This window comes from Camelus ferus, chromosome 11 (assembly GCF_009834535.1).
Source record: "Camelus ferus isolate YT-003-E chromosome 11, BCGSAC_Cfer_1.0, whole genome shotgun sequence".
NCBI lineage: Eukaryota > Metazoa > Chordata > Mammalia > Artiodactyla > Camelidae > Camelus > Camelus ferus.
The window spans coordinates 27,551,636-27,564,223 of record NC_045706.1 but is presented as its reverse complement, the minus strand read 5'-3'; the positions used below and the strand labels follow the sequence as shown (position 1 = coordinate 27,564,223).

The 12,588-nt window shown below is 52.7% G+C and overlaps 1 protein-coding gene across 5 annotated transcripts in view; it reads right to left on the bottom strand.

The window, feature by feature from the left end:
* CRTAC1 (cartilage acidic protein 1) overlaps nucleotides 1-12,588 on the bottom strand; it is a 140,760-nt gene that overhangs the window by 26,293 nt on the left and 101,879 nt on the right. For all 5 annotated transcript variants that reach the window (XM_006185083.3, XM_032491149.1, XM_032491147.1 and 2 more), the window contains exon 5: nucleotides 8,090-8,246. In XM_006185083.3, coding sequence (XP_006185145.1) covers nucleotides 8,090-8,246 — 157 coding nt within the window. The remainder of the gene's footprint in view (nucleotides 1-8,089; nucleotides 8,247-12,588) is intronic.

The following is a 12,588-nucleotide window of genomic DNA, read 5'->3' as shown; positions in this document are numbered from 1 at the left end:
ATTACACTCATCCTAAACCCAGCTCCACCTACAACCTTTTGGCCAAGTTACAGATTCTCTGACAGGCCCCACCCCTACTCTTGACCACATATGCTGGTCAAGACACTGGGTGTGTTCCTGTTCGAAGGACCTGTAGGAAGAGGTTCCAGCCACAGGCACAGGTTGCTAACTTTGCTTGGCGATGTAGTAAACAAATGGGAGCACCTGCCTGTCCATCAACAATGATGCTGAATGGACCATGGTGCATCCCAACGATGGACTATTCTGCAGCTACTGGAAAGGCTGCGTACATCCACATGAACGGACTTGGAGGAGTGCCCATGACATACTGTTAAATGAAAAACTAATTTGCCAAGTAACAGTATTGTGTGATCTTATTTTTATTGTAAAATAAAAAAGGGGAAAATAAATGATACTTCTGAATATACATGTTTTTGCAAAGTTGTTCTTGAATTTGGGGAGAAGTGCCACACCCCTAGCTGTTCACACTGGCTGCCTTGGTAGGGCAGGGTTTGGGGAGGGAAGGAGAGATGAGATGGTACTTGGCCTGTTTTGGGAACGTCTGTACTGTTTGGCTTATTGCAACAAGAACTGCTTCTGTAGTTTGAAAGGAAAAAAAAAATCCAATAAGATATATTTTTTTTTTAAGGAAAAGAGAAAACAAACCAGTTTACATTAAGGTTTGAAGTGCCCAAGATCAAAAGTGGACATGTCAACAAGCCCAAACTTAAGATGTCTTGAACAAACTAACCCCAACCAGTGAGTTTCAAGTAAAGCTCCGGAAGCCTTCTCTCAGCCACACCCCCAAATACAATGCAGAAATGCCCGACCAGGACTAGGGCATGGATTCTAGTCCCAGCTTGGCTTTTTACAAGCTGTGTGATCTTGGGCAATGTTACCCATTTAGCCTCCTCCTCTCCTTGAGGACTTGTCCCTGCGGGAAATCATGGGGCCTCTCTCACCTGTGCAGGTGAAGCCTGCCCACCAGGGCCAGCTCTGGGGCCAGGGGGATGGAGCAAGGCAAATGGCATTGCCACTGTCATCATTCTCATGGTGGGGCTCCTTGTTAACACATTCTGGGCCCTGTGCCTCAGGATTCCTCCCAGGTAATCTAATTAGCTCTCAAGAAGAGTCCAAGCCTCGGGAAAATGGAGCCACTGAATCCACAGTGGTCCTGAGGAGTGCCATCCAAGACGCGCAGTCCACGCACTTCCATTACAAGAGCCCTGGCACGGGGTGGGGTGGGAGGCTCCAGATGCTTTTCTTTTCCTAAAGCCGGCAGGAGGGGGGTGTTGGCCTACAACCTGGGCACATCTTCTGCCCATTCAAAGATTTGCAGCTGAGTGGCTGCTGGCAGCTGTCCCTGCCCTGGTCCTGCCAGACTCCCGCCCAGGCACAGGCTTCGGTGAGAAGCCCTCGGTCTCACCTGCACCCTCAGAAATTCCAGGTGGGGCTCCGGGACTTGCTGCCACGCAACTCCATCCTTCTTCCCCTTCTCCAGCATCCTCCAATTTCCTCTGCCTCTGGCTCCCAAGCTGTGACACATTCCCTTCATTTTCTACAAAGCAGGTTATTTCCCTCTTGGACAAATTTCTAAATCTTTCTAATTAACTAATTGGGTTGGGTTGAAGCCTTGCACCATTCGTAACCTGTAATTACTAGAAAATTGCCATGGCAACCACACTACTAATTAGTGACAATTTATTGCCATGGCAACTGGACCATAACAGAGATGTTACCCACAACTCCTTCTTGGCAAGTTCGCTGCACAGTTGGGGAGCAGGTGAGATGACAGTTGAGGGGCCAGCCTCGTGGGCATGGGCCCCAGCAGCCTCAGGACGGAGGGCCAAACTGGGGTTTGAGGCAGGAGCAGCCAGGTGTCTGCATCCCTTGCTGGTGCTGCAGGGGAAACTCTACTCCCAGGTCCATCATGTAAGCCCTCTTCAAACCAATAAAATCCGTCCACTCTAAGTAGCCTGACACTCCCAACTCCCTGCCTGATCAATGACAAAGGCCCCTTATTCTGTGAGTGTCTTCTACCTGGACCTTCCCCTCCCCCAGCTCTTCCTCCTCCCTCCCCATCTTCTCTGTCACACCCACCCCGTCCTCTTCTAAGGTTTAGCATACACCTTATGGGCCTACCTGGGGCAGTTAGGAACATCTTTATTTAGCCTTGGAAAATGATGTCCCAATCGGGAGTGAAACTCCACTTCACATCAATTAATTCTTTTATACTTGAGGCTAGAACATCTTCTTGGGAGCAAGCAGTTCCCCAGCTGGGGCTGGAGAGGCACACTGGTGGTGGGAAAGACGGGATCAAAAAGTTTGAGCTGTGTGACCTTGGGCACATACTAAACCTTTCTGGGCATCTGGTGTCTCACCTGTAACATGAGACTGATAATAATAATAATAGCTCCTTCTCAGGGCAGGCGTAAATATTAATTGAGCTGGCTTTTGGAAGGTAACTTGGAAGATGTCAGGTGCCACACTATCATTAGTGGGACTATTTCCCACCTGCTGGGTGAGTAATATCCCTTTATTTTTCCAGCACACTTGAGCTTCAACGGCCTCTTTGTTCTGCTGATGGGTGTCAATGCTGCTCCCTGCCCATCCCTTCCTGAAGGCTTCTCACTCTGCCCACCAGGCTGGGTAGGAGAGGTGGTCACAGGGGAAAATGCCTCCCCACGGGGACCCCTCTTCCTCCTGCCACATTCCAGCATCCCCTCAGATGATCTGCTCATTGGGCCCAAGCCCCATGGGGCAGCCTTGTTTACTCTTAAGAACTTAAACCTCTGAACCTCCACACTTGGGAGATGCAGACTCAAGTCCAATTTGAGTGCAGGCGATCCATGTCTCATACTGCATCTGGGCAGCCCTCAGGCATGGGGGTGAGGAAGGGAAAGAGGTTGTAGGGAGTGGGGCTGGGGCTTGCTGCGGAACCACCCAAAACTGTGTGCCCGAGGACCCAGGGATGAAGAGGCGAAGGGACTCATGCTAAGGAAAAGCCTCTCGGGCTTGCCCAGCCTCTGCACCTTCTCTGGCTGCAGGAACATGGGGAGTGTGTCCCCCATGCCTTGGTCTCCTTCCCTGTAAAATGAGTGGGAGAATGAGAAGGGCTCCAAGAGTCCTTCCATCTCTACTTTCCAGTGCATCCTCCAGGCTGGACCACAGGACAAGTGTGGTTGGGAGGGGGTTCCTGGGCCCATCGAGGGTCCGCACCATGGAGGCCCTGCAGCGAGGCTCGTCAGACAAGGAGCTTGGACCGGTAGGATTATTCTGCTGATTAATGATTCTAGTGGATGTGAAGGCCTGAAGGCTGCCAGAAACATCCACGATGCTGTAATAGAGTAGCAAAAACGCTGGAACATGTAGGGATGGAGGAATGGACAGTATGTGTCTGTGCCTCTGTGCGTGTATGTGCATGTGTGTGTGTTGGAGAAGAGGGTGTAAGAAGGGACGGTAACTTCCTAAATTTCCTGAAAATCCTAACATGAAATAATGCTGTGTGGTGCTGGTATTGCTACTCCCGGGCCCTCTGAGAGGCGTCCAGACGCCGGGCACTGTTCCAAGTGCACGAGTGTGGAGGGCATCAGACGAGGACATTCCCACTTGCCCACTAATCCCTCTGGCCTGTCCCTGCAGAGCATTTGAGGGGGAGGCAGGCAGGAAGACAGGCTCCATCATTTATCCACTGGGTGGGGATTTTCAAACCTCAGGCACCTGGTGGGCGCAGGAGGGAAGTTGCTCCTCTCTGTGTGCGCCCCCGCCCTGCCCCAGGCCCCAGGCAGTGAGGGGGCTGGAAGAAGCAGTTTCAGGAGAGGGCAGGAAAAGGGGCAGCAGGAATAGTCCTCTGACTGCCTGTTCCGTTCTGTGTACTAGGGATAGTATACAATTCATCTCACGGCATCATTTTCTAGGTGAGGAAGCCGAGGCTCAGAGAGACGTCAGCACAGTCTGGCAATGGATCACAGTTCAAACCCATGTCTGAATGACTTTGGAGCCATGCTAGGCCCACAGCATGCTCTCAGCCACTTCTATTAGAGTTCCCTCTTGGCAGAAGAGAGATCTGTACTCCTGTTAAGGCCCAGAATGGCCAGCCATAGGCTTGACATAAAAAAAAAAAAAAACTCTCTTGCTTTAGCTGAAGAAAATGCATGCCAAGATTGCATTTGTATTCTATACCATATCTATGTTTGCTTTAAATAAAAAATGATGTCCCTTCTTGTCAATCATCTAATGCATCTGATACGCTGTGTTTCCCGGGGCTTTGGGTACCCCTGGCAGGCCCCTGGTTGCACTCCCTGGGGGTCCCAGGCCCTGGCTGAGGAGCCTGTCACTACAGCCCTGCCTGTCCCTGGCTGACAGATCTGGCTGTGCCCCCACTGAAAGACCATCTTCCGCCTAGGAACCTGGGAGGCTCCAAGACCCTCACTCTGTCGCCCCCCACCCCCAGTCACCTCTCTGGAGCTGGCTGTTGGGGATCGGCCAGAAGGCCTCAGCTGGGCTTTCGGCATCTCTGTCTCCTCCAGTAATGACTTCCTATAAATCAGATCTGCCCTCTGCTTTGTTCTACACAGCTCCAGCCAACAGCAAAACTCCCCACCCAACATCATAAATCCACCTTCATTTTCTTTCCAAATTTCTTTTAAGGCTTCTTTAATCACCACCTTGCACCCTGGACAGATGCCCCCTTAAAGGGTGAGGCCAAATTGCAGAGCTCCTGGGGAGGGAGTAGAGGCCAAGGGGAGGCAAGGTCCAGAGGAAGAGGGGAAGAGAGACAGATTCCAGTGGGAATAGGGCTGAAGATGCCCAGGCCTGTGCCCAGGGCTGGTGGACATGCCAGGGGACACATAGAGAATGCTTCTGGGGCAGAGGCTGGCCCAGCTTGCTCTCTACACCCAGGAGAGGCTCCTGGCATCCCTTTGTCAGCACCTCAGAGGATGGTGTTGATGTTTGCCACACTCGATGGGCACTGCCTGTGTGCCAGGCCCTATGCCAGGCATGCCCTCTGTTGACCTCCTTTTGTTCTCACAATACCCCCATTTTTCAGGTGAGAAAACTGAGGCTCAGAGAGGTTAATAAATTGTCCACTGCTGCCTGGACAGGAGGACGTGGTGGAGGCAGGATCTGCACCCAGCACTCTGGCTCTACACCCTCTATTCAGCAGCTCTGCTAGACGGCTAGTTCAAGTTGTTCAGAGAGGCTATAGGATGTGCCTGAGATCACTGGGGTCACAGAGTCAGTGCAAACCCTCTGATCTCACCTTCCCCCTCTGGTTCCATGCTAGGACCCTTCCACGGGGAGAACGAGTACTCAGGATTCCCATGTAGGGCAGTTCTTGGCACCGTTCAGGTTCCAAGAGGATGCAGGAAACTGGGGAAGTCGGGGCTTGGAATTCTTCTGGAAACAGGAACCCTGGCTGGTTGGGGGTGACCTTCCTCCTGCTCAACTCCGCACCAGCAGCTCTGGTTGCACCGCCCCCTCCAGGGCCCTCGAGTCCCTCGAGAGCGGGCGCGCTCACTGGCCGCTAGATGGCACTGTGACCCAGCAGACCGGCGGCCGCCGGCGGAATCGGGAGTCTGGAGAGGCGGCCTCCCCTCCCCCCGCCCCCGCGGAGCCAGACAGCCCGGTGAGGGCTTTGCCATTGCCCAGTCCAACGACCGGGATGCCCGGGCCTCCCCCTGCTGCCCTGAGCGGTTCAGGCCAGGCAGCAGTTTCAGCCACAAGCCAGGGTCCTCAGTGAAAGTCCGGAGGGCCAACTGGTGGCGGGGGTGGGGGGGCGGCGGGGGATGCTGTGTTCTCGGTGGGTGCAGGCCTTCCTCCTCTAGTCCTTCCAGTCTTGCAGGCTGGAGCATGATTCTCAAGCAGGAGGTCATCAGAAAGGTCAGCTGGTTGTGGCCCTGTAGGCATCAGGGGCGGGGCTCTAAGTGCTCATTTCTCTACAAACCTCCTGGGTGACCTTGGGCAAGCCCCTTCTCTCCTGACCTCGATTTGTTCTTTTGCAAACCGGAGGTTCTCTGAGGTCTGCCAGGCAGATGGGTGTTGTGTGGCTTGGCTCCGGGGACCTGCGGCTCTCTGACTGCACATCTTCCAGTCTGCTTAGGGCCCTGCTCCTCACTGCCAGCGTCTCCCTCCCATTCCCAGGCCCCAGGGCACCTGCCTGGAGCTGAGCACTGGCCACGCGCCAGAGCCTTAGCAATCAGGAGGGGCTCTGGTGGTGGTCCTTACATTTGGGGTCCATTCCTGGGGCTTGGGGGGGTGGTGCTCTGGGCTAGTTTTCCAGCCAGATATCCATGTGTCGTGAGTGGAGTGACAACGGGGGCTGCAGGGTAGCGCTGGGGGGCTTGGTGGGCAGTAAAGGGGTGGGCTGGGGAAGGCGGGCGGACAGAATAGTAACTTGGTGGGCCAAATAGATTCTTGTCAGCCAAATGGCTTTTGGAAGTCTGCAAAGCTGCTCTAACGTGTCCTCTGGGCACGCCAGCTGCCCCTGCCTGCCTGCCCGCGCCACAGAAACTGCTGTCCCCTCCTTGAGCTGCCCCGGGTTTCCAGCACAGCCGGGCCCGTTGGCTGGTGCCCCCATCCCCACCCGTGCTCCTCAGCTGTCTCGGTTCCCGCCAGCCCAGCCGGTGTGAACAATGTCCCTTTCACACCCACACCGAGCCACAACCTTCTGAATTCTTTGATTCTGTGTATAACCCTCACTCCCAGACCTTGTCTCCCTTCCACCTCATCATTTTCAAGTGCTTCATCTCCCCAGCCCACCCTCCTTCTCCTGCAGATCAAGGCACTTAATTGCCAAGCCAGCCCAGCGCACAGAACAGGGAACTATTCAGAAAAATTGACTGTACAAGTCGAGGCTGAAGCTCCGCATGTTTACTCCTTTTCCCAGGAAAACATGGTTTATTACCGACACTCAGCCTTTCTGCTGCATGTTCCCGTGCAGAGCTCTCGCACACTTTGATGGGGCTTGAATTGTGCAAACTATTTTATTGTCTAGTCATTTGTTCGCACAAACTTTGTCAGACAGGTCAGCATCAATCTCCACCTTTCACCGAGGTGGAGAGCTGGCTAGAGAAAGGCATCGTAAACTCAGAGGAGGCTGTGACAACCCCTTCTGAATAGGACTTTGGGATTATGCCACCACCCACATGTTTGGAGGCAGAGGCATGGCCCAAATGACCAAGGATCCTTCAAGGATCCTTCCAGCTCCCAAATTCAGATCCAGGCAGGCTGTCATCTGGAAGTCTGCAGTGCCAGTTGGGATGGATATATTGGGAAGGTCAACCAATGAGAGAATTTCTATATCCAAAGTGTAGGTTGGTTGTGAGGCCAGTGTTCACGTGAGAATTTGTGTACAGCTCTGGCTTCTTGCTTTTGGCACCCCAAACAGGAACTGGATTGCTCTGCCATCAGCAGTCTATTGGCAGATGATCAGAGTTTAGTCAGCAGCCAGGCTGGAATTAGAGAAATAGCCTTCCCTAGAAAGATCTCCGTGTCAGAGACTCTGACAATAGGTCCCCCATCCAAAAAGATGTGGAGGGAATGTGCCTTCAAAAAAAGTGCAGGAGAGGTTTTGGAACGAGAACACAATTCTTTGTGCTCAGTTATCTGAGACGGGACCCAGCTGAAGCTTAGGGATTTAGCACTCAATTCCTGGCCGCTTATGTGTAAGTAAATAATTTCATCTGCTGTTTGGCAATAAAGAATGCTTTAAATCTCGCCCTTTGTGATTTGTCAGTTTTCTCCTACAGAACCTGCTCACCCGTCATTTGGGTTATAGCAGGGAATGGGGTAAGAGGTTCCAGGGAGAGGATGATGTTGTGATGTTCTCGGCTATGTCCTACCATGTCACCCACTGGGCCCCCCAAAGCCCACACCTGCCAGATGTCTCATCACATAGAGAGGCAGCGTGGGAGAAAGCTGTCTGTGGGTGGCGAGATGGAATAAAGCCTTCATCCTCCCTCCCCAGGGACACAAACCCATCCTCTCCTGTGGTCTCTGATGGATTAGACTCAGCCTTGCAGGGCCCGGACCCCAGCCCCAGCCCCCAGCCCCTCCAGCTCACAGCCTCCCGTGTCTGTCTGCCTACCTGTGTATTTGCTGACGCCAGCCTCAGCAGCCACGTCTCTGAGTGCCAGAATGCCCCGGGAGAGGTCACTGGCCTCAGGGTCCATTTCAATCAGGGCATCAGGGCCCACGTTACCGTAGGCATAATTGGCGATGTAGATAGAGTAGCGTCCGGAGCCCTGAGGAGGAAGGGAAGGAGGCGGGTGAGCGGGCCCATGTGGGGGCCCAGGAAGGTGGCTCCCCTTCCTCTCATAGGATCATAGCTCTTTCACTGGGTCGGGTTCTCCAGACGGGGCCTGGCGTGGATGGCCTTGCAGGCCGGGCACAGCACAACTCCTGCTGTTCACAGAGGCTTCGAAGTGCAGGATGCCCGCAGAGTCCTACAGCCAAGCGGCCCTGCTTCTCCTTCTATCCTGTTCCAGAAGAACATCCCTCCCTCTCCCCCACAACCACCTTTTTATAGACAATTTTCTAACGTGCCTCCCTCCAGCTGAGCTCTCTCCAGCTGCCAGCCAGGGTAGCTACTCAATAAATATTTGCTGATTGATTGATCTACCAATTCCCATTATTCTCAGTCTCTCTCTCCCATTCAAGCTCGCTGTAGCCAAGATGACAAGCAAATTCCTGAGCCCCCCCGCCCGAGACTTCTTCACTCCTCTATTTGGGGAGCACAGGGGGCTCAGCTGTGCCAGGCCCCTCCTTCCGTCTTCCACTCCTTTGTTTTTCCCATATTACCAGAAAGAAATAGTATATTGCTTCTGCCTTTATAACACTGTCTCAAATATATTTTTCTTCCCTTTGCATCAAGGAGAAGCCCTGGGCACCAGCTCCTCGTTGCTATAGTCATTCTCTGCTCTAGTCCAAAACACGGCTGATGAAAGGTTCTTTTCTGCCTGTTATTATAATGGTGTTATTTCCTCAATGGATGCCTCCTTTCCCCCAAGAGAGCCACACAATTTCTCAATCAATTTTCTAGCTTTCCTCTCATCCCTTTCAGCATTTCGCTCAATTAATCAGATAGTACATATTTTTTGAGCTCGAACAATGTGCAAGGTTCTTGGTTATAAATGTACTTAAGACAAAGTTTTTGTCCTCAGGTTGCTTATAGTCTGGTTCAAAGGAAGCCGTAAACACAAACACAGCCCAGGAGAAACAGCTGAATTCAAGACAGCACGAGTGTGTTCAGTCACCCCCCTCTTCTTGGCCCTCTTTGCTTTTTATTATTTCTTGCCCCACAGTCCCATGAGCTGAGTGCCCTCCCACCTAACTGGTCACTTTATCCCTTCTTTGGGACCATTTTCTTCAGGGAAGCTGATGAAGGCCACTTGGGTTTAACTAGTGGGTGAAGCCAAGGAAGGAGCTCGGGGTCTCCGGGGGGAAGCAGACACATCAGTTACACATCTGATTAAGGGAATGTGCACAGGATTTCCTGGGTGCACAGAAGAGGGGCTCCTAACCCGGAGGAGGGCACCTGGCCATCGGTAGTTCAGAAAAGGTTTTCTAAGAGGAGTCTCAGCCAGGCGAGGTGGAGGGGAAAGAAACTTTCAGGCAGAAATGAGACGGAATGATGTTTGTAGGGAAGAAGCAAGCAGTTGGTTCAGTGTTGCCGGAATATAAAATGCAAGGCGGGGTGTGTCGGGGGACAAAGCTGGAGAAGGTGGCGAAGCTGTTCCATCAAGACTTCTCCACCCCTTTGTCCTTGGCTCAGGCTAATCCTGCTGCCTGGGAATTGATGCTTTACAAGTCTTGTTACTCAACGTGGTCGCTGGACCAGCAGCATCGGTGTCATCTGGGAGCATGTTAGAAATACAGTCTCTCAGGCCACAGCCTAGTCCTGCTGCATCAGAATCTGCATTTTCCCAAGATCCCCACGTGACCCCTACATGAAACCGAAGTTTAAGCTGCACTGCTTTACAGCATGATTTTGTGACTAGAGGAGAACTCTGAAAGGTTCCTGCCCATCACAGGAGCTTGGAATGCATGTGTGGAGTGATTGGATGAAGAGTGAATGAATGGGGCTAAAGGAGAAAGTGCGCCATCACTGTGACGGTTCCTGACCCTACCAGCTGTTAGCAATCTCACCAGCAAATGGGCAATTAAGCCCAAATGAACCCAAATGCACTCTGCTAGAAATTAGGATATTTATAAAATTCAGCTATACCTAGTTCCTTACTTCAGTGTATTGGAGTGACCAAACAGACAGACGTAGAGTGGGACAGTTATAGAAGACTGCAGAAATTCACATGCGAACCTGACCACAATAATTCCGGGATGGGGAGCTTATTCCAGGGGAAGGAAGCTATTTCTGCAGCTTGGGGTCCAATGCAGTGGGTATTACCCTTTAGCCAACCTCAGAATCACCTGGAGGGCTGTTAAAACATGTGTGCTGGGTCCCACCCCCAGAGTTTCTGATTCAGGTGGTCTGGAGTGGGCCCCGAGAATATGCCTTATCTAACAAAGTCCCAGGGGGAGCTGGTGCTGCTGTTTGAGAAATTGTACTTTGAGAACCACTGGTCTGGGGCTGTCAGTCTGGGTCCTAGTCCAAGCTCTGCCCTGACTGTCTCTATGTCCTTGGGTAGGTTCCTCACCCACTTGGGCTGCGTCTCCTCACATGCTACATGGGAATCTTAACCCCCCTGCTTCCTGGCTGGGTTGTTGAGAAGATGAAATGAGACAACTTATGTGAAAGGTCTTTGAAAAGATAAAAATGCTATATAAACATGAGTCATAATCATTATCGATCAGGGAACGCTTCTTGTAAGAGATCGGCTTTGAGCTGGATCCAGAAAGGTGGATGAGTGATGAGGCAGCTGAAGATGAAGGGCAGTGGTGTTCTAGGTCTAGGGCAGAGAACGGATGGGGGCCGCGAGGGGAGAGTGAGAGAATGGCACGTGCTGGGGATTGAGACTTTAACCTGGTGCTTAAGCATGCATCACAGTCAGCTCTGGGCCTAGCTGACCCTCCCTCCTGCCCTGCAGGTGGCTGGGCACCACCCCCAGGGGCTCTGATTGGTAGGTCTGGAGGGTGGAGGTGGGTGGGGCCTGATAATTTGCATTTCTAACAATGCTGATGCTGCTCACCCCAGACCACACTTTGAGAACCACCCACCAGGCAGACTACCAGGCTGCAGGTAGGGGCTGCAGGGCTGAGGAAGGAGCAAGGCAAGCGCCGGAATAGAACCTGTGGTTGGAAATGTGTATCTGATACCAGTGTACCCAGAGGCAGGGTAACTGGGAGGCAAAAAGTTATCTGATTAATTTTCAGTCAGACAGGCTCAATTCCTGGCTTCACCTGCCACTTACTATGTGACCAAGGTCAAGCTGTTTAACTGCTTGAAGCCTTAGTTTCCCTCTCTGTAAAATGGGGATAATGACAGCATCTACCTCATAGGCTTGCTAAGAGGATTCAATAAGATGATACATGGAAACCACTTAGCAAAGAGCTTGGCACGTTGCTGATTTAATAAGTGTTAGCTACTCTTATTGTCACAATTGCTCTTGTGTTTTCCTACACCACCCTGCATCCCTATCTCTCACCTTCCACACTGGCCTTGACCTCTCCCTGCCTCTCCCTTCCACAGTTCTCAGGTCCCAGGATGGCCAAGGTGGTGGCCGGACACAGAAAGTAGCCCCTCTCCTGGTGGCAGACTGACTGTGGGGGCTCTTTCTAGTTTCCTGAGGCTGGGACTAAGTAGGGAGTGAGCAAGCTGCTAAGTGCCCGCCTACTGTGCTTCAGGCCAAAGTGTCTTTTTTTTTTTTTTTTTCTTTTTGCACTTCACATGGTGCCTTTGTCCTGTGGTTAAGTGCATGGGTGTGCTGATGACCTTGTAAGGACAGAGTGCATCTCTCTGTGATTAACCTTCAGGCCCTCTCACTAGTGCTGAGCAGGTTCCCACCTTAGCCGAGTGTGGGAGGCCCTGGTCCTGAAGGAGCGAGACGGGAAGCCAGGAGGAGACTGGGGAGAGGCCCCAGCAGTGGCCAGGCCTGGCACCCCTCAGACCCCCCGACTCTCTGGGCCGCTCACTGAGCCGCCTCCCCATTTCCTCCCACCAGGCGGGAGTCCAGGTGGCACAGATTCAGGTCAGGGCTAAATGTGGCTTCACAGCCCAGCTTGGCTGCTCTTCTCTCCACCAGCTTGTTAAGAAATAAATATTTATACCTGGCACCTGCCTTCTCCCAAGGCCTGGAGGCCCCTGCTGTGAAGATTCACGCTGAATCCCCAATCCCCACGGTGCCATCTCAGTCCTGAAATGAGCCGGCCCCCTTGCCCCTGCCCCCAGGATGGGGGTCAGACACTCCTGTGGAAGTCAGGCAGCAGCTGGGCCCCTGATTTAGTGATGACTGTTTTGTAAAGCCAAGGAGGGGGTGGCAGGGGAGCAGGTGACAGGAGGGATAAATCACCTCCACGGCAAGGCTCTGGCTCCGGCTGGGGCTGCCCCACAAGGCAGATGGCTGCAGTTGCTCCTGCCCACCCCACTCAGCCTTTCTTACCCCACTTTGAGTTGAGCCCCTCTGTGTCAGG